General features: G+C 36.9%; 1 protein-coding gene across 1 annotated transcript in view; it reads left to right on the top strand.

Moving 5' to 3' along the window:
* Positions 1 to 25,277, top strand: part of LOC122746158 (limbic system associated membrane protein) — an 842,374-nt gene that overhangs the window by 778,418 nt on the left and 38,679 nt on the right. Inside the window, 4 exon segments of the mRNA XM_043991624.1 lie at positions 6,397 to 6,517; positions 6,971 to 7,076; positions 7,078 to 7,120; positions 15,720 to 15,755. Of these exon segments, the coding sequence (XP_043847559.1) occupies positions 6,397 to 6,517; positions 6,971 to 7,076; positions 7,078 to 7,120; positions 15,720 to 15,755 (306 nt within the window).

The raw sequence follows: 25,277 nt of genomic DNA, 5'->3' as shown, positions 1-25,277 counted from the left end.
TATGCCCTAATTTGCATTATAGTCACCAATAATCAAAGTTGATTTTGCTTTAGTTTAGAGGGTCTAATTGAGTCTGCACAGATGCTATTGTACATACTGCAATTATTTTCATCATGGTCTTTTTTGGGGGGGATATTTATCATAATATTGCCAAATATCCAATGAAATGTCTTTATGTAGGCATGATAAACAACAACTCCTTTATTTGACTTTTAGAGAATCTATGAGCCATCTTTTCATTTAGCTGCAACTTCCTTTTGTCTTCTGGTGATGCTTATAGATATAATACAGTTTCAAGATTGATAGTCATTGGTGCTTCAGGTAGCATGGACATTCATTGGTTATTGAATCTGATGGTCACATTTAGTATAACTAAGTTAATGTTGAAAGACAAACTAAGAGCTGTTTGATTCTTAAATTCCTTTGGCCATTTTTTTCACCACTCTCATCATCAGTGCAAAGGCAAAATGGGGACCACAAAGGATTGAGGGCCATTTTCTATTTGTCTTTGTTTCATGTGGTGCCATGGCCAAAAGATTTATCGTAAAAGTGCCAACCTAGTAATAATGAACCTTTTGTGTTTAGCCAGGTGCATGCTCAGAAAACAGACATAATCTTTTGCCAAGATAGTACTTGACACTCATAGACTTATTAAGTTTCTTTGAATAATATAGATCCTTGTTTGGGGAGAAGGTAGAGGAGGGGAAGAAGAAGAAAGATGAAAGAGAGGGGAAAAGGGGGAGAGAGAAGAAGAGATTAAGAGTTTTCCCCCTTTATTGTAAAAATAACCTTCCCCTACTGAAAAGTGACATGCTTCACTAGTGTTCTCTTAGTGCAAAAGGTAGACTAGAACACAATCTATGTGCAAGTCTTTTAAGATCTTCAGAGGAAAGGCACAGTAACATTCCTAGGTGCTGCATTATTTTTACAAAGATTATGATACATGAAACTTTATGGTGTGTTTTATGTTCATCTAAATAGCTTATACTTAGTAGGAGATTGCATTCAGACAAATAGCTATATACTCAGCTTTCCATCAATCAATACATTCCTAGGAACCAAGTAAAGTGAATTATCCATTACCAACTTGACATGTCACTTACAGAGAGACTTCATTCCATTCAGAAAGGAAGATGAACCTGCATTTTTTCTTCTATAGACTTAATTTGAAAGAGTCATTTAAGAACTCTCTCCTCACATATGATTAGTTTTGTAATGGGGAAGTTAAACTAGATTTTATTCTGCCTTCTGAACCTTTGATAGTGGCATCCTATCCATTCTAATTGAAGAATTCATCTTATTGGTCATAAGAAATAGAAATAACTCATTAAAATTTCAGGTACCAGATGGAGTTTAAGTGCATGAGAAGTGGAAATGTCCTCTGATAATAGTGAACTATTCCAAAAGTAACAAAAAAGAATAACAATGAACCTCCAACCACCATTTTATGAAAATTTCCTATTATAACTACATTTTAAGAAAGAAATTTTATTTTAACTGTATTACAATATGTATGCTTCACTATTTAATTACCTTTCCTGGCTTTACCTCTTCAGAATGCATTATAAGCCTATTTTAGAATGTGCATTCTAAAAGCTGAAAGGTGGCCTGAAAGAATGGATAGGAGACGTGTTTCAAATCCTGCTTCTGATACATACTGGCTTTGGAGCCTTGGGCAAGTTATTAGCACCCAAGCTCTCTAAGATTTGGTCATTGGAGAAGAGTGGCTTATCTGTATTAGTTGAAAAGCTTTCTTCATCAGGAGTTCCCTATACCAATGAAAACACAGATCTGTATAAGAAAACCTGCACTTTCATGGGTATACTGACAGGAAACACAGAAGGCCCAGTAATGCTATAGGGAAGCTAATCGTGGCAAGTTTAAAATTTTTGAGATTTACACAGTTCCACCACCATTTCCCCATAGCACCACTTCCCCCTCCCACTTCACTTAGATCATTGATGCACAGGCACAAATCAAAATGTGTTAGTTACATTCATTTTATAAATTGGGAGATTGTGCAAGGAAAGGAAATCTCAAGGCAATTCATTTGCAGGACTGGAGAGGCAACTTGAATTTCCAGTCAAATATTAAAGAACCAAGGTGTGAAATCATTAAGCATTGGCAACCAAAGTGCCAGGTTTATTGAGACCAGTAAAAAGTACCAGTGAGATACCAGAAGAAACAAAGACATAGCTAGATGCCTCAGGAAAGGAATTTAGGAATGACATTGGCTCTTTACTCTACGCAGCAACTCTTGGAGTCTTTAAAGAGCAATCAGCCAAAAGAATAGTAAGGTAGGTTGATCTCTCCAAAGAAACAGGAACTTTCTACCAAAGGTAGAGAGAGAAGTAGTTAATGAAGAATAATAAAGGGCCAGCTAGGTGGCACAATGGATAGAGCACTGGCCCTGGATTCAGGAGGACCTGAGTTCAAATGTGACCTCAGACACTTACTAGCTGTGTGACCCTGGGTAAGTCACTTAACCCTCATTGCCCTGAAAAAGAAAGAATAGTAAAAACGTAGAAGCTCTGGGGGAAATTTCTAGCACAGAACAAACATGCAAATCTATCTGAAAGTGATAATTTTTGAGTGTTGCTTGAGATAGAGATATATAAGCATTATAGCAAAGAGGAGAAAAATCATATTACAAATCAGTATCTGTGGTTGGGGGAGAGAGAGAAACAGATAGAGACACAGGGACAGAGAGAGAGGTTATGATGTCAACTCTAATACATTTCTTTTTTTTTTTTTTTAAGTGAGGCAATTGGGGTTAAGTGACTTGCCCAGGGTCACACAGCTAGTAAGTGTTAAGTGTCTGAGGCCGGATTTGAACTCAGGTACTCCTGACTCCAGGGCCGGTGCTCTATCCACTATGCCACCTAGCCGCCCCTCTAATACATCTCTTCATAGGCACTGAAAGTCAAGCTTCTTCTAACTTGCTCACTAGAGAGATAAATGCCAAAAGGTTATTGAATAGAGGAAACAAAAACAACATAGGGAGGAAGCTCTGGGTACCTTATTCCAAAGGTCTTCTTATTTCTGCTGGCTTAATTCCCTCTTGCTAAGGGCTCCTATAACCAGCTCTCCACATTTATATCACAATGTACAAAGTGTTTCCTCTACAAACAACTCTGTAGTCTGTGTACTGAAAATATTAACTCCATTTTTGGAACAGGGATACTGGGATAGAGATAAATTATCCAACCTGGTCAGGGTCACAGAGTTAGTTGGTGTCCAAGCAGAAAGAAACTCAGGTCTCTTGACTAATCAGGTCCAGCTCTCCGACCACCAACTAATGTCATTTCTGGGTTTGTAAACAAAGACGTGCCTGTAACCCAAACTCTATGCAAGATTTGAGTGTCAAAAGAAGGGATCCCTTGTTTAAAGCAAAGTTTTCAAAAAAGGAAGCCTAACCATGTTAATAATGGAAAGCTATCTGCTCAAGTGCAGAGGTTTGAACTCTGCTGTCCTCTTTTCTGAGCCTCGTTGTTCTGTGAGGAACTGAGTAAGAGTGGAATGCTTACTGTGATCCAAGGGAATATGGATGGATTTAGAATCAGAGGGCCAAATTCTGACTCTTCCCTGGTTATCTGTATGAGTTTGTAATTTGGCCTAAGACTTTATTTCCTCAACTGTAAAATAAGGGAATTGGACCAGATAAGCCCTAGGTATAAATCCAGGATCCTTTGTTCCAAATAGCTGGAAGGTAATGAGAAGTGAATTGATAATGACTACATTGTGAAGGACTTCTAAGCAGTCAGGTTCCTAAGACTAAGATCAGGTGATCAGAACAAATTTACCATACAGTCGAAGAACAAGTCATTTCAAAAAATCAGGGCAGAGCCATTAAAAACGGATGGGTTTTATACTGAGTGAATGAACATCTGTGGGTTTTTAAAGTGTACAGGAGCCCTAGAATGAGCCAGCACTTCTTCATCAATTGAACTAACTCTTACCTTGGGTATTCAATCATACATTCCTATATAGGCCTCCACAATATTGCTTTGTCCTTTGAAAAGTACTATAAAGGAGAAGAAGGAGATGACTGCTCAGTTCTTAGCCAGATACCAGGAACTCTCATAGACCATCTATTAAATCCCATAGGGAAGGTAATCTGACTCTGTGGAGTGACTTCCCACTTATATGATCCTTGGAGTACTCAAGTGTCCACAGGAATTAGATTTTTAAAGTTTTTTTTTAATATTTTCCCCCAATTTCCCCCCAAAATAAATTTTAACATTTTTTAGAAGTTTTGAGTTCCAAATTCTATCCCTCCCTCCATCCCCTCTCTGCTCCCTGAGATAGTAAGCAATTTAATGTAACTTATATATGTGTAATCATGTAAAACATCCAGGAATGAGATTTTTAGGTCAAAGGGGATGACTACTTTTAATTAGTATCTCCCCAGCATAATATAAATTCTTGAGGACAGAGTTTGGTAGTCATGTTTGCCTTCATATCTCTACTGCTTAGCACAGGGCACTGCTTAGAGTTGGCACTTAATAAATGCTTATCAAATTGAATTGCAATACTGCTCCCAACAAACTTAAATAACATAGACATAGGATAATATAATTTTAAAGCCAGAAAAGACCTTAGAGATGAAGCAGTTTATTCCCTCTCATTTTACAGTTGAGGAAACTGAGGCCTCGAGAGATTAAAGTGACCAATATAGCCAGTAAGTGAAAAGTCAAGACACTGGAAATCCAATACAATTTTCCTACTATGCCACATTATGCATACATAGGTATAAATTTATAATATATTAGGCAGGAATAAACCAAGTGGAATTATTCAAAACAATTTCAGAATAATTCATTTAGGCAGTGTTTTTATGGCATGTTCCATTTGTGGAGAAGATCCATTTTAAAATGGAATCCCAATTTGCACTTAGCTAGATTACCCCTTAATACTTTTAAAGCATTGGAGGTGGGGGCGGGGCAAGGCAATGAGGGTTAAGTGACTTGCCCAGGGTCACACAACTAGTTAAGTGTCAAATGTCTGAGGCCATATTTGAACTCAGGTCCCCCTGAATCCAGGGCTGGTGCTTTATCCACTGTGCCACCTAGCTGCCCTTAAGCATTTTTTTTTAAATCTGAAGCATATGTGTTTACATATGGTCAGAAGAGACCTGACTAAATGTGCTCGCAACCTAGACTTTCGATTAATAATTTAATGAAATTCATGTTAAGATAAACCTGAAGACAATTTTTTAAAAAGAGGTTGTAAAGTGACTTGGTGATTTTACCTTTCAAGAGCAATTTCTCTAGAGTTGACATCATGAGACTGGAGTCTCAAACTAGGAAATTTCTATATAGAAATGATTTCTTTATCCCTAAAACTAAAGGGACATTCCTGTGGAGAAATAATTGTTATCTCCTAAACTAAAGAGGAGATAAATATTTAATACCCATAAAATACCCTACTTTTCCAATTTCCCCAAACAGAATTTTGCTTTGTGAAGTATATAGAGATTAGGTGGGTCTCCTAAAAATGGGCACTTCTCACTGTAGAGACATTAAGCAGAATTTATCCTTCCATTAGAAACTGGTGTGTTTACACCTCAAAATGTCAAACACATATACTAATTAGGTTATTATAGTGTTCAAGGTAAGCAGAAAGACAATTTTAGCAAAAAAAAAAAATTCCAAACTTTTTGGGTGATGAATATAAATAGAGAGGAAGAGTTTAATAAAGAGCAGGTTACATATTGAATATAATATTCTTGTAAAAGGACGGGGGGGGGGGAGGAAGAGAAAAAGAAAGAGACAGAGAGAGAGAATGCCCTACCTCTGACAAAGACATATACTCACTGTGTGACTAAGACCATAAATCGTAGAGAGAGGACTAGTCTTAGTTCTTCCAATGAAATTACAGGTTCCATCTACATGCTTTATGCTATCTGTGTTGTTGTTGGAGGCAGCAAGGTGGCTCAGGATATAGAGTGCAAGACCAGAAGTCAGGAAGACTCATCTATCAGAGCTTAAATCCGGCCTCATCTGTGTGACCCTGGGCAAGACCCTTAACCCTGTTTTCCTCAGTTTCCTCATCTGTAAAATGAGCTGGAAAAGGAAATGGCAAACCACTCCAGTATCTTTATCAAGAAAACTTCAAATGGAGTCATGAAGACTCAGACATGGCTGAAAATGACTGAAGAACAACATGTGTGTGTATTATATATACACACATATCTAGGTATATAGTATAGTATTTAAATATGTATATATCCATATGTTTAGGTAACAACAACAGGTTGTATAAAAGAGAAACAAGCAAAATGGCACATTTGTTATTCTGCTATTCACATCTACACCAATACTGAGTTTTCTTTGAAGACCTAAAATGTAAAAAAAAAATGCCTCATGTTTGTTTTGTTTTGTTTTTATACTACAGATCCACCCACTATTACGGAGTCCAAGAGCAATGAAGCTACCACGGGGCGACAAGCTTCTCTTAAATGTGAGGCCTCTGCAGTGCCTGCACCTGACTTTGAGTGGTACAGAGATGATACCAGGTATTTATTCTGCCTACCATGATTCCTCCATGGCCAGGGCAAGTATTTCAAGAGACAGATTTTTTTTTTTTATGAAAAAATCAAAATTCGATCTGGATTTGAATACAATTTTAAAGATCTTGAGACTCAGTCTCAGGCCCTAATTAAATAAGCAACCAACCAACAAAACCCAAGAACGTGGCTGGGCGGTTGAATGGGCTATAGACTCCCTCCATATTTTCCCTTTTCTTATCACAGAAACCAAGCTAAATTAGAACTAGTCTCCATTGGCAGTAGACATCTCCTCTACTAATTAAAATTACATAAAAATGTAATGGAAATGATTCAAAGGGTAGTGAACTGAAACTGCTATCTTTCCCACTCTTTCCCAAGCCCCCACAAATGTGAATGAGAATGAGATACTCCATGTTATCCATTTTGTTGGTCTATTTACATTGTTTCTTATACTCTTAGGATAAACAGCGCTAATGGCCTTGAGATTAAGAGCATTGAGGGCCAGTCCCTCCTGATGGTGACCAACGTCACTGAGGAACACTATGGCAACTACACCTGTGTGGCTTGCCAACAAGCTGGGAGTCACAAATGCCAGCCTAATCCTTTTCAGTAAGTATATCACAGTTGAGTGGAATAATTACATTATAGATTTCTCGCTCAGCAAACTGGAACTCCATTCACTCATCATCTTTACAGAACAAACTCTAGGCAAAACAAGAACTAAGTGACTGGGAGGGTTCAGATTCATATGTAGTATTCATAATTAATCATGTAAGGAATATTTGTACATTACTGCGATAGCATCTCTCTTTCTCTGTGATTGGTTTTATTTTAGGATCTTAGTTTGGGATTCTTATTGTTTTAAATTCAGGTTGTTTGAAGCAGCAGGGATGGAACACATTTCTCTTTAGGTTGATGGTTACTTTTAAAAAATGAGATGTAAGAGGGTGAAGGATCGTGGCAGTTGAAAAATAACAGTTGGTGAAAGTGATTGAGAGAGAAACATTCAGCGAGAATTGGAATAAGGTGACTGAGAAAAGGAGATGTAGAATAATCAAAAGGTGTTTTCAGCATTGCACGGTAAAAGAGGAGGGATGAGGAATTAAACACTGGAATGTACCATTAGAAAAATCTTAAAGGAGGGAAAGTGGGGACATGTTTCTGTATTGGTACCTGTGAGAAATTATGTTCTCTGGATCCCTTCAGGGAATGTGAGTGAAGTGGTAGGGAGAGGATGCATTAACCCTTTGTGAAGAAGGTCAGAAATAGAAGTGATTTCAGAAATGTGATGCTCTCAGGGATGTCCTGCATCAGAATCTCTTTAATTGGTAGATTGTTACACCTTAGGTATGTGAATCCCTGAATAAGTGGAAGTGCTAAGGGGGATGCAAAAACACCTCTAGAGGAATCTATGCCACCAACAGAAGTGTAAGGGAGTAGAATCAAGAAATGGATCATAAAAATTAATATAGGACCATGAATAATATAAAATATACTTCAAATGGTTAAAAAAGATCGTTGATTTACCCTGCTGTACCTTAGAACAAAGCTTCTTAAACTGTGGGTTGGGACTACATATGGGGTTACATAACTGAATGTGGGGGTTGTGAAAAATTTGGCAACAGTAAAAGGTTATTATGTATACCAATTTTATATACCAATATACCCAGATTTCATAAAAATTCTTGGGTGAAAAAAGTTTAAGAAGCCCTGCCTTAGGAGATCATCGATCCCTATGATTTGCTTCAGTCAAAAGAACCCATCATTTGTGGCCAACTATCCAATAATGAGCCCCTCTAAACTCAGAACAACTGCCTCTCAGGAGATAGGCATGTTCCCTCACTATTGATGAGACCTGTTAGAATACTTATTTCACAGGCTTAATCCTTGAAAATCCGGGGTCATCTTCATGTCTTTATGAGGTATCAGAGGAAGATGCTTCTGGATGGCAATAGATTAAAAAGAAAGAAAGAACGAAAAGAAGCAAAAATAATACTCTAAGTCAAAGGATCAATAGAACAAATGGAATGCAATCAAATGACTGTTATCTTTATGTTGTTTAAATTACTGGGAGATCTCTGCACAGGTTCAATTCAGAATCACTGTGTCTCTGGGTATGTCAGTGGATATGTGTGAGGGTATAAGATGAATTGGTTATTGAGCATTTTTCCCCTTAAGCCAGACTTGAGTGAGCCCTCATAAAAAGAATTTTTTCTAAATTTTCAAATAATGGCCTTCTTCAAGTGTTCTATTAGAGCCAGTTTGAAACTGTTCAAGATCTAAATTCAGGTGTGTGTGTGTGTGTGTGTGTGTGTGTTAACCACACTAAATTTGGCCTTCAGTTTGTCATTCATAACTCTCATTGACTTCAGTCAGTGACAGTTTAATGTGACATGGGTACACAAATGCTTTGTCAACATGAAGTTTAAAATTCATGCCCTTCTTTACTTGTCTCCCAAGACTGAACATCATTGTTTCCTGCTATAGCTGCAAACATCAATAACCCCTAAGACACCAAAAGGTTATTTAAGAAATGTACATCCCTACTCTATTCCTGACATTAGTGAGTACTTAAATAGCAAAAGCAACATAAGCTATTGAACTTGGATTTTGAGGGGCAGAAGTGGTGGGGGAGGAAGATCCATCTGAATAAGAATGAAGGCGGAAAACCAGAGGGTTAGAGTGAAAGGGGAGATTGGGAGGACAGTTGAAGTTGATTGATGAAAGGAAACGGGTAATGATCAAATTATATCAATGGATCCTTTCACTTATATTCTACCTTGAAAAGACAATACTTGACAGCTATGTTCTGATGAGAAGGGCAAAAATGGGCTAGGAAATTTGAGAAACTGAAGAGAAGGGGAATTGGATGTGTTGACCCAAAGAGAATGGAGATACCACTAGCCTTCTAGTGATGAAGAAAATCCAATTCTACTACAAATTTTTTTTAGCAAAAGGAAGTTTTAACCTCATTCTTAAATCTTTCAAACAGACTCATCAAAGAACTAAAGAGGAACCAAGTAAGGCATAATACTCTAGAGCAATGATTCTTAGAATTTAACTCCATGGAAACCTTTCAGTTTAAATAAAACTTTGCCAGAACTCTGGTAGTAAAATCCTCTATTTTTAATGCCTATAAACAAACAAAAAGTCCATTAAAATACAATTTTGAGGTGTTTCAGGTCCTTGCAATACAATTTGACAAGCATTGCTCTGGAGTATTGGCTAGGAAGGCTACAGATGAGAAACTGGGCACATATTTTAAATAAACTAATTGTTCTTGGAGATTTGCAGAAAAGTAGATTCTAAATGATACTGTCAGTACTAAGTAGACACATAATAAATGCTTCCTGATTGATTGATCCAAATTAAACTTTAATAAAAGAGATCCACCCTTGCAATCAAACAAAGTGGCAAAAGTGAAAAGTGCAAGACTTGGAGTCAGCTAGAATTGAATTCAAATTCTGCCTCATATATCTAACAAGCTGTGTGACCCTGAGCAAATCACTTAACCTTGGGTCACTTAACCTGGCTCATCTGTGAGATGGGGATAATAGCACTTAATTCACAGTGATATCTTGAGGATCAACTGAGATAAACATATGTAAAACACTTTTTTAAACTTTAGAGTGCTATGTAAATGCCAGCTATATAATAAATATGTATTATTACTGTTATTAATCATTATTATTATTCAGCTGCTGGTGCACTTGATCTGCTTACAGTTTCAGAACTTATATTTAGCATGCTAAATTTGATTACCTACCTCATTAGAAAGTTATGAAGCTTGATACCCTTTGGGGAGTTAAATAGTCATATACCTGGTGGAAAAATGCTATTAAAATCTAAATAATAAACAGATTTCTGTTCTCAGTATCAGAGGCAAGGAAGAGGAAATAGGGGGTTGAAATATTTTAAAGCAAAGTCCTCAATTCCTCCTAAAACAAGAATATCTTGTGAATTCCCTTCCCTCTACAGTTTCAGAGGATACGCTGTTACTTCCTATAGAGGGATAGTAAAAAATCACCACTGAACCTTAGCATATTTACACCTGTACCAAAATATATAGTATCCACTTCACATATTCACATACACATGGAGTAGATTTGATTAAGAAAGGAAGGAAGGAAGCATATTCTTGCAGTGCCCTTAGATGCACTTGTGTTTTTCCTTATCATAACGCCTGATTTGCATCAGGCCAGGCAGCGAAACAGTACCTAGGAACCACATCCTCTCTGGTGAGTACTGACTGTGAGCACTGTGTGGGCAGTGGGGTACTCTGCTGACTAAGCCGGTCTGAGGAAAGAAGGCAGCTGGCAAAGCCTCTGCCAGACCCAGGCAGCAGCAGGTATAAGCTCCTGCTCAAATCCCTGGAAGAGTTTATGATTATTCATCATTTTGGGGAGTCAGTAGATTTTCTAACAGTGTCCCCCGTGACTTTGAATACAGTGTCAAATCAGGGTCACTTATTCTTTGTATGCCCCTATTTTCCCACATCTCCTTCAGACATTGAGAATAAAATAGGGAACAGTTTCAGAAATGGAAATGGTTTATTTAAAAAAAAAACTCTTACGAAAGTCATTTTTCCTCCCTAAGTCAAAAGACTGCCTCTTTTTTCTGTAGCTTTTCATGTTTTCTACATAATTCTCCTAGCCCAAACCTTCAGAAATATACAAAATCTGAAATGTTCTTCTTCAGCCTTAATGAAAATTGTCTCCCTTTCTCCCTCTTTCTTCCTTTTTCTTTCTCTTTTTCTTCCTTCCTTCCTTCCTTTTCCTATTTTTGTTTTGTGTATTACACCTCATCATAGTTTGAAAGGTTTTTCTTTTCCTTTTGTTTGGACAGGCAACTTTGTGTAGGGATATAGAGAGAGCTGGCTTCAAATCAAGGAAGACCTGTTTTCAAAAACCACCATTAAGTCTTTTTTTAATCAATAGTTTTTCAAGGTCATTATGATATTTCTCAAAAGAATTGTTGGTGGCAGAGGATTAAGTACTGCCACCACCACCCCCACAACTCAAACTTCAGGGAGTCCCAAAAGAATTTCTGTATTTCAAAATTTGCACTAGTTGAATTCCCAGTAACCTGATAACTTTTTGGTATTCCATTAAAAATATCTTGAACTTTAGACAATATCCAAATAGAATTTACAAGATGATATTGGTAGTAGCCAAAACAGATAATGTAATTTAAATCTGTTTTAATAGAAGCACAGCATCAAGAAGGAAGGAAATAATAGTCCCTTTGTATCCTGACCTTATCAGAACATAGCTAGTGAACTGTGACTAGGTCTAGGTGCCACATTTTGAACAGGACTCTGATAAGGAAAAATACATCCAGAGATGTGTGACTAGAGTAATAAGGGGACTGGAATCCATCCCCAAAAGTAGACCTATTGAAGAAAATGGAAGCATTTAATCAAATAACCAAACAATAAACATTTTTAAGGATATACCATGTGCCAACCACTGTATTTGGTGCTGGAAAATCTAATACAAAAATTCATACAGTCCCTTCCCTAAAAGAACTTACATGCTACTGGGGGAATACAAGAGGTACCCAGATAAATAAAATCAGCCACTCTGTCTGTCTCTGTGTCTGTCTCTGCCTTTCTCTCTCTCTCTCTCTCTCTCTCTCTCTCTCTCTCTCTCTCTCTCTCTCTCTCTCACACACACATACACACACACACACACACACACACACACACAAATCCCTGTTATATAGATGCATGGGACAAACAAACTTTGGGAAGAAAGAGGCTAGTCTGAAGACATAGTAGTTGAGCTGAGCCCTAAAGCCAGCATGGGGTTCCAAGAGGCAGAAATGAGGAGAGATAGAATTACAGACATGGGGTGATTTCCTGTACAAAGACATGGAAAGGAGAGGTGGAATATCATGTAAAAGGAGCAAGTGACCCTATTTGTCTGAAAAGTAGAATGTGAGCTGGGGTAGTAATGCATAATCAGCCTAGAAATATAGGTTCAAGGGAAATTGTAAAGGGTTTTAAATGGCAGACAGAGACATTTGTGTTTTATCTTAGAGCTAATGGAGCTAACTGAAGCATCTTGAAAAAAGGTGGAGGTATGGCAGAGTCTGAACTGTATTTCAGGAATATTAATTTAGAAGATAGAGAGACGCAATAGTCTGGACAAAAGGTGATGGTTGAGGTACAAATGGAGAAAGGAACAAATGTAAGAGAGAGTGAAGAGATAGACTAGGGAAGAGAAGATTTAGGAGAAATAGGATAGCTGTTATTAAGAATTTAAAGGGTTGCCATATGGTAAAGAGATTAGATTTAATTCTACTTGATCCTGAAAGGCCAATGGGTAGAATTTATAGAGAGGCAGATTTCATTTCAACATAAGAAAACATTTTCTAACAATTAGGGCTGTCAAAGAAAATAGAAGTGGCTTCCTCCTGAATCAAATATACTCCCCACAGTGGAGTGGAGATGACCACTTGTCGGGGATATTGTAGAGAGGATTTAAATTGAATAGGAGTTGGACCAAATGACTTCTGATGTCCCTTCCAACTCTAGATTTTGGATTTTCATTTAAGGTTGAGATTGGATCTCCAAGTATCTGGCTTCTTGGTCTATTGTTGAATTGTGCTGTCCCACAGTAGCATCAGACACCTTCAAAACCCGGAAGACAAGCTAATGTGATTAGTATCCCAAGAGAAACTGGGACTGAAAGTTTCTATGACTTGTTTTCCATGGAAAAGATACTGACTACATCTTATTTCATTTGACACTCTTAGAGTTGTCCATGAAACCAGAGATGTAATAATGACTACAGGTATAATGGGATAGAATGGGAAAATAATAATAGCAGTGGGGAGATAATGGAAGAGTGAGGCTAAAAATCTGGGCTGGAGAAGAGACTAGGGAGTGATCAGGCAGTAGGATAGAATTAAGAGAATAAAATAACTAATAAGGTGTTATAGGGAGAAAATGATGATTATAGGGTGGAGCTAAAGTGATAATAATAAGGTGAGAAGAAATTGAAAGGGTGATGAATAGAAGGTGGGAGGAATGAGTTAGCAATGTTATAAATGGCCATGGGAAAATGAGGGCAAGAGAGCATTTACCCAGCTGTGAACAGTGTGAGAAGAAAATATTAAGTCAAGCCATTTTAACAGCCTGAATAATAATAGTAATAATAAAAATAAAATAAGGCAGATGGAATAGAACATAGGACAGTGCTCTCCTACTGCTGCATAGATGCTATGAGAAGTCTACATATTTATTTTTTAGGCTGGAGATGTAATGCCAAATAACCAGTAGAAGTTTGAATTGTCTACTTGACACTTGGATAAGTAAGTCCCAATTGTTCATAGAACTATTATTGGCCGGCTGCATTGTAATGTACTTAAGGAAACTCATCATTTGAGGGTAAAACTTTCAGCTGAACCAAACTAAGCTTAGCACTGTCTCTGGTGCCCCAAATGTTATTAAAAGTTGTATCTCTCACAAAAAAGTTGCATCGCCAAGTTATTTTCCATAAACTTAGAAGATGACAAAATAGAAAATATGCACATACACATATACATGTATCTATATATGGTAAATATATATATATATATATATATATCAATATATCTATATCCAGCTATCTATATAGAGAAAGGGTAGAAAGAGAAAGGGGAGGAGCAAAGAGACAGACAGTAGACAATGTGTCATAACATCATAACAGATTAGTGGTTGATAGAGAATCAACCTGTTTTGGTAGAGGAAGTTTCATAATCTGAGAGGTCCCTTGAGCAGTGAAATCACAGGCCTAGTTTAGATATAGATAGAGATAGATAGCTATTTACAAGGTGTCCCCAGCACCATAGTTAGAAAGGGAAAGAGGGGTGCCTTGGATTCACTTGGCTGAGGGGAATAAAAATAGAAGACAGGAGGCTCAATTCAGCGAGTCTCCTTTCAGAGAGAACCTATAGGGAGATGTTACAATTCAACTTGGATTTTGAGGTAAGTTGAATAACCTATGAGAGGTAAGATGGGATATTGAACACAATGGGTTATTGAACAAACAAAAATACAGTGCCACTTTTTGTTTTTCATCCTCAGTGCCTAGAGTGATGATTCGTACATAGTAGATATTTGATAACACCTTCAGGAATTGAATTGAAATGAAGATGCTCCCTGTTCAAGTCTTTTAAAGTTGCATATAAGTCACACAAACTTAGTATTTAGCCATAAGATGAAGTTTCCATCTTTAACTTGACCAACATCAAACCTTCTAATAAGTTTGATTGGCTGTCAGAAACTTAGTTTTTGAGATGGGGAGGTAATATCTGTGTATCAGTTGGGAAATAATTTTTAAAAATGTGTTATATGTGTATGTACTTAAAGTAAGAGTATAGGTAAATAAAAATGCCTGTTTATCACAAATATGTGTAATGTAGACAAAGAAACACTTCTCTTTACTCCTAGCTTTAATGTGGAAGAGGCTATGGGAAAGAAAATATTTGTTCTTAAATATAATAGTTATGTGTCTTATGGAATGCGAAACATTCACAAAAGTTTCATGGACGATAATAGTTAGGACAGCCAGGTGGTGAAAATGAAGAAGTAAAAACATGTTGGTTAAGAAGCTTGGTGATGTAAAGCAATATGTGGAGAATTAAGTGTTTCATGCAGTAGATTGGGTGAAGAGGGTTGGAATGGGATTGTAGAGAAGGGTCAATTAAAGTTGGTATGAGGATTCAAGAGGAGGAACTATAGCCAACACAGTTCGATTGTCCAATGGTGAGACTAGAATTCGGAAATCAGTACAGTGGAAATTAGGGTTGTTGTGTCACGTGATCCATCAGGAGTACTTGAACAATTTTGGACTGAATCTCAAATGTCCTTTGTTGAGTAATATTACTTTTATATGGTATCTTCAGCTGGATGATAGTTTTCCTAAGAAAAGGTAGGCATCATTTAGTACTGCTACTTAATATAAAGTTATATTGTTTTGTTTTGTTTTGTCTTTCTCCCCTGCTTCAGAGATAATATTTGATTTTCACTGGATATCTCTCTTTGGTACTCTGCTATCAACAGGGGGCATACAACATGATTTGTCAATGGAATCACATCTTCCATTTCTGAAATCCTGTTAGGATTGAAAGTTGTGTGTTCTATACTTGCCTTCTAGCTAGAAATGAGAAATTCACTTGTATATATTTTTCTCCATGACACTTACTGTTTTTCCCCCTTCAGAGCGAGTTTTACCCACAATCCCCAACCCTAATCAAGGTCAGTATGGTTTCTATCACACTATGCTATTGCAGGGTCATTCTCCATCATCTTCATGTTTAAACCCAGGGAGGGGAAAACAATTCACAAAATTCACATTCAATAAGAATCACTCTTCTTCCTTACACCTCCAACTAGAACACCAATGATAGCTACCCCTTCAAAACTGATAGGCATGATATAGTTCAGTGACCCTGTTTAAAGTATTTCTACACTTTGCTGCTGCTGTCTGCCCTGCTGGTATTTGATCAGGAGTCAGGGTGACAGTGCCAAATACCCAGAAATAAAGCTGTTCAAAGACTTTTTACTTCTTAGCAATAGCAGCAGTTAACTACCCTAATCGCCCCTTTTTGTGTGAAAGTCAGCCTAGTTCTGCATCCCTGAGAGACAGGAACAGATAGATTAACTACCCCGACATTTGAGGACTCAGCCAATCTAAACCAAAATGTCTTGATAAAATTAGTGGAAAACCATTTTTTCACATATTGCCCAGTTACCATATTATCTGAATTAGATAATTCTAGGACATAGGCTCTGATTTGATCTTCTTGAAAATAATGGCAAAGAAACCAAGATGAACATTTTGTGTTCATTTTAATAAATCTCTGCACAGACAATCTAGTTAAATTATGCCACCTGTATCACATTTACATGCAAGCTACAGCCACAGCCCTATAACTTAAGGCTATTTAAAAGCAAATTGGCAAATAAAATTTAAGCAAAGATAAAAAAAAAAAAAGAAAAAGAAAAAGAAAGAAAAGGACAAAAATGAAACCAACCTACCATTAAAATTAAATCCCAGAAAGTGATTTGCAAATATTCCTCAAAGAGCTGAAAAAAAAGAAGGAAAGTAGGCCATGAGGGGCAGAGTGTGAAAAAATAAATCCAATTAAACATGATGATTGTATGAGCCATAAATGAAATATATTCAGACAGTGAATTAAAGATACAGTGCTGCTGTTTCTTGAGCTACAGAAGAATCATGCTTTAAGACTCACCAAAACTGAATGCCTATACCCATTTTTGCCCTAGTTTTAAAAATCACCAAGAATTTATTTTTCCTAAATATATGTATATACATCTTTAAATTCATTGCAAACATATATGTGTTTTACAAATTAGTTAAAGGATCCCTTACATTGACTACTTGCTAACTCAACAAAAGAGCATCAGTCAACCTTTAGGCAGGATCTAGCATATATATTCACATAATTTTTTAAAAAAAGGAATCCCTTCTACAGCAGAAATATTCCTAGGAATATATGCAAAGGCTGTCTTGCCCCAGACACCAAAAAATACTTCTTATTTCCATAATTTAAAAGACTATAAGTTATACTACCTCCAATGGTACAGATGGTAACCTTCATATGTCTTACTAGATAATTTTGTGAATTGCTGTAGCCAAAAAACAAAACAAAACAAAAAAACCTTAGCTTGTCTGGTCCAGAGATGATAAGCATAAAGTCATTATGAGACTTTTACTCAAGGGGGCAGCTAGGTGGCGCAGTGGATAAACCGCCAGTCCTGGAATCAGGAGTACCTGAGTTCAAATCCGATCTCAGACACTTAACACTTACTAGCTGTGTGACCCTGGGCAAGTCACTTAACCCTCATTGTCCCGCAAACAAACAGAAGAAGAAGAAGAAGAAGAAGAAGAAGAAGAAGAAGAAGAAGAAGAAGAAGAAGAAGAAGAAGAAGAAAAGAAGGAAGAAGAAAGAAGAAAAGAAGGAAGAAGAAGAAAAGACTTTTATTCAAAACCTTTCCAGTTCAGAGTAGAATCTGCCAGAGGTCCTGATTCTTTGAGGGGCCAGGATCACCTCCATATCACAATGAATCATCAGAGAAAAAGATTAGTTGAGGACACAACAAACATAAAAGCTACTTTAAAAAAATGTATTTCCTTTATTTATCACCAAGTTTAGTAATCATGAAAAATGTTCTATTTGGGATTCTTGAAAGACCATATTTATTATTAGTCTTTTTTTCTTGAGGCTATAGGAGAACATGGTACCATATTGCCTGCTACCATTTTGTAAACATCTTCAGGTGCAGCACGTGCACAGAAATATTTTATCATGGAGAATAACACTTCCAAAGAGGCAATTCTATTCAATCTATTCACCTCTATTCAAAGGTGAGCATTGCCCAATTTTCCTAGAACTCTATGCATATTTTGTGGATACAGTTTCCAGCCACTTTTGGTTGCCCAAACATTTTATCAAATCATGCCTTACACCATAGGAAAAATATCCAGAGGAATAATTCCCATACAATTCAGAAAGAGAAACAGATTAAATGAAATTGACTGGAGTGGGAAGAGAGCCCTTAGAATAGTGAGAACTTTTCAATCCCCCTACCCATCCCTAGTGTTGATTGGAGAATGGCCCTAGTTTGATCTTACATTATAGATAGATTTGTAGTTAGTTTTCTCTTAGTTCAAATAGCTTGTAGTAATCTAGTTTAACCTCTTACTAATGCTTTGGGTTGCTGGTGGTGGGAATTGAAAAACTATTCAATGAGATTTGAGGTAACTGGTGGGGATCACCTGAGACAGAGACACATCTTCTTCATACATGTCTTGTATTCCCAATTTTAAAATGGGCATGTTAGATGAAATAGCTGTCTTTATAATCTTTATACTCCCACTAGTCCAGTTAGCAGTCAACATCTGACATGCTCAAAAAGAACGATTAACGGTAAGATTCTGGCATCCCTCTTACTGTTCCAACCTTTATGGAGATTGTGTTAGTTTAGGGTACCTTGGGGTGATCTATTCATAGGTCTGCTTTGTACCCCCTGAATTTGAACCCTTGCTTTACTGACTTTAAATAATTATTGGTTACTTAATGACACTAAGTGCTTTGAACTCATGTATGGGGAAACACAATTCTTTAGACAATTTTCTCTTCTCATAGCCCGAAGACAGTTTTTGTTTTCTCCCTGCTTTTTCACTTTAATAAAAATATGCATTTAATTCCAATTTCTTTCTGTTAATATACCTCATGTGAAGCTTTCCCCTCCAACCCCACCCTGGATGGCTCATCAAGCATACTTGGTTTCAAACATCAGTGTCTCAGCAGGAACCTTGTCCTAAGCCCCTTTCAAGCTGTGATTAAACAAAAACAAGTCTCAATAACTCAGATGGATTTCCCTTGAGTTTCTCTCATCACATTGCTTGATTTTTCTGCAGTAGCAATAATAATATCAGTAGCTGGAATGACACCAAAGATCGGCTTGCATTTGCCATGGCCAGTCAAACTTTTAAAAATTTCCCTCATCCATCCCTTTCCTAAAACAGAAGACAGTATGCCCTCCCACCTAATTTTTTTCAACCTTTAGTTCATTGCTCGATATGTTTCTCTTAGGTGTTTTTTCATTAATTTTAATTTAGATTTATTTATTCTGAAATGAGCCCTGGATTGAATATATTTGCATAACCCTCTCCTGACTGCATCACTGCAGAGAACATGGTGAATTCTAAAAGGAGAAGAAAGAAGCTTAGGTGGATCTGAAAGGCTAAGAAAACATTCCTCATTTTTGTTAGACTTCATACCATTTCCTAAGACCTTCTTCCAAACACTTGCCTATATTAATACTGCCACTCTCAATCCCTTAGCTGTAAGTTTTCTTTAATACAGCTCTCGTGCTTGAAGGCAATGAGTTTATAAAATCTCCCATCCCTAGAAAGATTCTGTGCTCAAAATGTGGGTGTGGAACCTGCCTTAAAAAGCAAAAGCAATATGAAGGGCTGTGGGGATGGGGTGGTCAAAACCTACTACCATTGCTGTCTTTTTGAATACTTGTATGAAACAGCCTCTTGACTAAATGGGCAAAAATACTGTTCTCTTCTGTGCTCAGTTCACCCCTTCTACAGACATTTCTACTTTGAAAATCACTTTGGAATTTTGTCTAACAAATTTGCCTCCCATCTGATTATTATCCCAAGGGAACAGCCTTTCCATTCACTAACCCAGAATGGCAAGTGGGTTTGGGAAATGTTTGGTTTATCTTCTGGACTCAGGCTTTGCACTGGGTCTTTTCAGGAGCTGGTTACTATTCAGTCCCTGTTTTTCTGTTGATAAAACACATTGCACATGGCTGGGTTTGCATGATTAATACAGCTGTCTAAAGCTCTCTAAAAAAATCTCACAAACAAACCAAGCTTGCAGAAACTCTAAGTCAGCCTGGCATATTTCCCTTCTGAGTAGAGTCTGATGTACACATTGACAGACCCTGGCATCAGCAAAAGCCTGCGTCCCACAGACAGAGGAGGAAAGACACCTTCCTGCCCCCACCTGGTACTTGTGGGAATGGATTATCTGTGTCAGCTGCCACTGTGATGGAAAGGTAACAGGATAGAAAATGCCGCAAACATCCCATTCCATGCAGATGGCTGTATAGCTCCATTCGTTCCCTCTAGGACATCACCTGGAGTATTAATGACTAAGCCCTCCTGTTACTTATTACAACAGACATTTTACCTAGTCTAAACAAATGGCATGTCAACTTTCTCTCTCATTTGATAATCCTCACAAAAAAAAATCCCATTTTAATAACACACTGTACTTAGTAGTCATCCTCTGAACATACACATCCCCAACAGATACATGTATTTTTCAGTGCCTATATTCAAATATACAAAAGGAGCATGATGTAGTAGACAGGATTCTGAGCTTGGAGGACCTGAGTTCAAATCCCATCTCTAATGCTTACTATTCTGCGGTATCCTGTATAGACACTTCAGCTCTGGATGTCTCAGCCACATTGCTACTTCCTAATGATTTGAAATCAGAAGATGGACCTTGGTCATGTCCCAGCTCTGCCTCTGTAAATTATGCAAGTTACTTAACCTCATTGAAGTTCAGTTTCCTTCTTTACTTCATCCTCCAAATGAAGGACTATACCTCTAAGACCTCACCCTTTACAACTCTCAATCTATGATCTTCTGATCTATTCAGCCATGGGTGAGTTACTGTCTGATATGGTAGAGTGAATTCACAACACTGATTAAACATATATTTTCATGTATGCACATCTACTGGCATAGACACAAAAGCTTTCTTTGGTTAAACATTGCTTCAACTACCCATATAGCACTTATAAACCAAAGCTCACAGATTTGCCTGGACTTGTTTACTTGTCCATTTCTATTGGCCCCAGAAAATTGCTTGCATAATTTTTGGTCATTCAGTTTCTTTATCTTTTAAATGGGGACATAATCCATGCATACTTTCCCACTGGTGCTTTAAGCACACATAGACTAGAACACATGAAGGGCATTTGAATTCCAAGGGAAGAAAGGTTCTTGTGAAAGTAAGAGCAATTGGGCAGCTAGGTGGTGTAGTGGATAAAGCACCAGCCCTGGATTCAAGAGGACCTGAGTTCAAATCTGGACTCAGACCCTTGACACTTACTAGCTGTGTGACTCTAGGCAAGTCACTTAACCCCAATTGCCTCACCAAAAAAAAAAAAAAAAAGAAAAGAAAAAAGAAAAAAAAAAAGAAAGAGCAATAGAGCAGCTAGGTGGTATAGTGGATAAAGCACTGGCCCTGGGTTCAGAAGGACCTGAGTTCAAATCCAGCTTCAGACACTTGACACTAGCTATGTGACCCCGGGAAAGTCACTTAACCCTTATTGCCCCACAAAAAAAAAGAAAAAAAAAGAAAGTAAGAGCAATCATATTCAGATACACAATTGTCATTACTTGATTTTTTTTTTATTAAATCATTAATTTCTAGTAGGGTTTGGGCATTTTTACAGAATTACACGGGAACCAGATGCATGATCAATGCTCAATATTCATGGAGTGTTAGTGGCATTTCACTCTCTGAACACCTCATAATATAAGCTGCCATCTCCTTCCCACAAATAGAGCTTAATGAGGGTACATTGTTTCCATTAACCTTTCGTGTTCTCCAGAATGTACAGTAATAGGACAGGTATAAGGCCTAGAGAAAGGAATGCTATCGAGTTAAAATACACATAAAAAACTTAGTCTGGGTTTTTGTTACTGAAATTATATTAAAATGTTATAGAGCTACATATATATAATATGCATATGTGTATATATACACATATGTGTGTTTGTATGTATATATAACCATATATGTGTATACACATATCTATATCCATATTTTTATTTCTATCTATATGCACTCATTGGTAGACCTTGGCATCAGCAAAAACTTTCTTCCCAAAGTAGAGGAATGTTCTACCTGGCATTTCTTACAATGGGTTATTTGTGTCAGTTCCCACAATAATGAAAGCATACCAAAATTAAAGGGAGAAAAAAACTACAAAATATTTCTGGTAGATGAACACCAAAGAAGCTGCACTCATTCCCTATAGGAATCACCTACAATAAAAATGTTGGATGGCTTTTTAGATCTTTATTATGATGTTTCCTTAATAGGGATGATATACACAGATGTCTATGCACACACATATGAATGTATATGCATATATGTTTTTATATTGATGGATCTATATTTGTATTTATACAGAGATTTTAAATTCCATGTGCCTCAAAGTATTGTTTGATAAAATGACAACAGAGAAAGCTAAAAGAAACCTGGTGTGCTTGATGCCATCACTGTGATCTTGATCACTCTTTGAAAAACTAGCCCTAAAAGGATTATAGTTAACCCACCTTAATAAAGGAAAGATAGCTAATCCAAAATGACAGAAAATGTATAAAATATATAAACACACATATATGTATAAGGTATAAAAGATGCATTTATATACATAGCATGATTCATATATGCATTTATATATGTGTACAGATGTATAAATATATATATAAAAGGCACATTCCTGGGCAGCTAGGTGGCGCAATGGATTCAGGAGGAGCTGAGTTCAAATCCAGCCTCAGACAGTTAACACTTACTATCTGTGTGACCCTGGACAAGTCACTTAACCCTCATTGCCTCCTCCCCCCCCAAAAAAAAAGACACATTCCTACATTTCTCACAATACTTGGCACATAGATTCTTAAAGAATGCTTGTTGATTGATATATGCACATTTTATTTAAATATATCTAAAAAAGAGCTTTGCTAAACTGAAAGTTATCTTTTCAAATTAATATTACATATTATATATATGCACATATCACTTATTCTTTTGCAGCCTCTATTTGGTTGTCTATAAAATATGACTAATACTAGGACTTACCTCAGATTTTTTGTGAAGCTCAAATGAGATAATATATATAACACACTTTACAAACCTTCAAGTGTTACATAAATGTTAGCTATCACTAATACTCATATGATTATGCATAAATGGGTATTTCTATGTTCATGGACAATATATTTCCATATATATATATTTACATATGGCAGAAGAGTATAATAGACAGCTGGTTTTAGTATCAAGAACTATCTATGTTCAAGTCATGTCTCTGACATCAAATCATTTAACATCTTTTCAGTACCCAAAGAAAGTCACTAAGACTATAAGGTGCCCAACCATTGACTCTTTGCACAGGTAGAAGTTTCTCAGCCAGGACTTCCTTATTCAGATGACATCACAGGTCTTAATATACACAGGGCACCATGATGTTGTAACTGAAGTCTGAAACACCTGGGTACTCAAGTACTGCCTCAGACACTTGCTAGTTTTGTGACCCTGGGCAAGTCATTTAACCTCTGACTTTGTCTAAGAAATTCTCTAAAACTACAATTTGTAGAGCAATTTCCAATCTAAAAGATAGAGAACCGACAGATAAAAATTGCAGAAACACATTAGAAATATACACAAAACTATAGGTCTATTTGTACATAATTATATTTAAATTAATCATAGGATTTCCTATATTACTTTCCAAGAATCACTTGATAACTCAACAAAGAAGCTATAGTCATTCTTTAATCAAGGACCACCCATTATATTAATTAAAAGGAGAAAACCTTTTTGTAGAGAAACTTCCCATGGGAACATCTGTAAAATTATTTCTTGTCCTAACCACAAAAAAGTACTTTTTATTTAAAACATCTAAAGATCCAAAAAGACACCCCTTCCTCATTCCCTTCTTTTTCTGATTTCCTTTCTCTGTCTCTGTCTCTGTCTCTATCTCTGTCCCTCTTCTGTCCCCTGTCCCTCTCTGTCTCTCAGTTTGGTCTTGGCACTGTTACTTGAATGCTGTGGGACTTTGAGCAAGTTACAATCTTTGAATTTCATTTTTTTATTCTATATTTTTCTTAGAATGCATTCATAAAAGAGCGTTCCATTGAAAAACTCATCAGATAGGTACAGCAATGCCCAGCCCTACTGTGTAATGATCAAATAAAATAAGGAGAAACAATTTATAAAGTATAAAGGGCCATGCAAATGTAAAAAAGCATTGATAAAGTCAAATTTTAGTTTAAAAGTCTCACTTCGCTGTTCTAAATTACACAAAGTTGTCATTTTTTGTCACAGCAGAATAGGTGACAGTTTTTAGCAAAATTTTATAGCAAGATTAGTCCTGGTTAATCCACATGAGAATAATCAAGAATTCCCTGTAGTGAGCTTTCTTACCTCACTCCATCATTCCAGCTAATATATTTAAGAATTGTCAATGCAACTGTGTAAATTCTATAAAATATAAGTACAGTCACTTTTTGTATTTCAACCAGCATAGAGATCCTGCATTCAGTTTAGCCCTTGGGCAAAATTATGAAGTAGATGAAGTTTGTCTTTCCAGTCCTGTGCCCTTCTCTCCCCCCCTCTCCCTTTCCTTCCCTCTACCCTGAGGCCACCCAATGTCATCTTGTTCTTCATGTACAAATGACTGACAGCAGCTTTAAAGTATTACCTCTCCCAGGGGGTTGGGGTTTAAACAGGAATCAAAGCTTTAAAACTAAATGGATGAAGCTCTGACAGTGGAGGTTCAGGCATCCATCCACAGATGGGGAGGAAGATAATTTGGGGCCAGGGAGCTTGTCCCAGTGTTTCTGAAATCTCATTCTCCTCCTTCCTATGGTGGCCAATCTTTCTCGGTAACTACCCTGCTCTAGGTTGCAGCTTTACTATTTCAATTTCCAGTATTTGCAAGGATTTTAATGTGAATATCCATACAAAAACACATATATATATGTACCTCTGTATTATATTATATTTTATTGTTATTACATTAAAATTAAATATCCACTGAATTTTAATGCCATGTAAATAGTTCTGTGAGCTTTGAGGGGGAATAAAAAAAAGCTAACTTTCACAGAAACATTTACATTTGGGAATTAAGTTTCAGTAATTGACTGTCTCATCATTTTAATTAGCATGAATTAGATCAGCCTAAAAGGAAAGAAATTATATTTGAAGAAGCGAAGGATAGCATCCTTCTCAAAAAGGTGAGAGGACCAAGGCATTGAGGTAGACAGATAATGCTGCTCAGGTTTTTCAAACATATAAGCATACTCCACTGAGGAAGTTAGTATCAATGTGCTCTCTTTATCTAAAAATGACAGTCTGGCTCCATTCCCATTGGCATTACTGGACAGTTAGATGAGAAGGTCCCCTCTGCTCTTTCCAGAGTCAT

The sequence above is a fragment of the Dromiciops gliroides genome, chromosome 3, assembly GCF_019393635.1.
Source record: "Dromiciops gliroides isolate mDroGli1 chromosome 3, mDroGli1.pri, whole genome shotgun sequence".
NCBI classification, from domain to species: domain Eukaryota; kingdom Metazoa; phylum Chordata; class Mammalia; order Microbiotheria; family Microbiotheriidae; genus Dromiciops; species Dromiciops gliroides.
The sequence above is the reverse complement of the archived record's forward strand: the minus strand, read 5'-3'. Positions and strand labels throughout refer to the sequence as shown.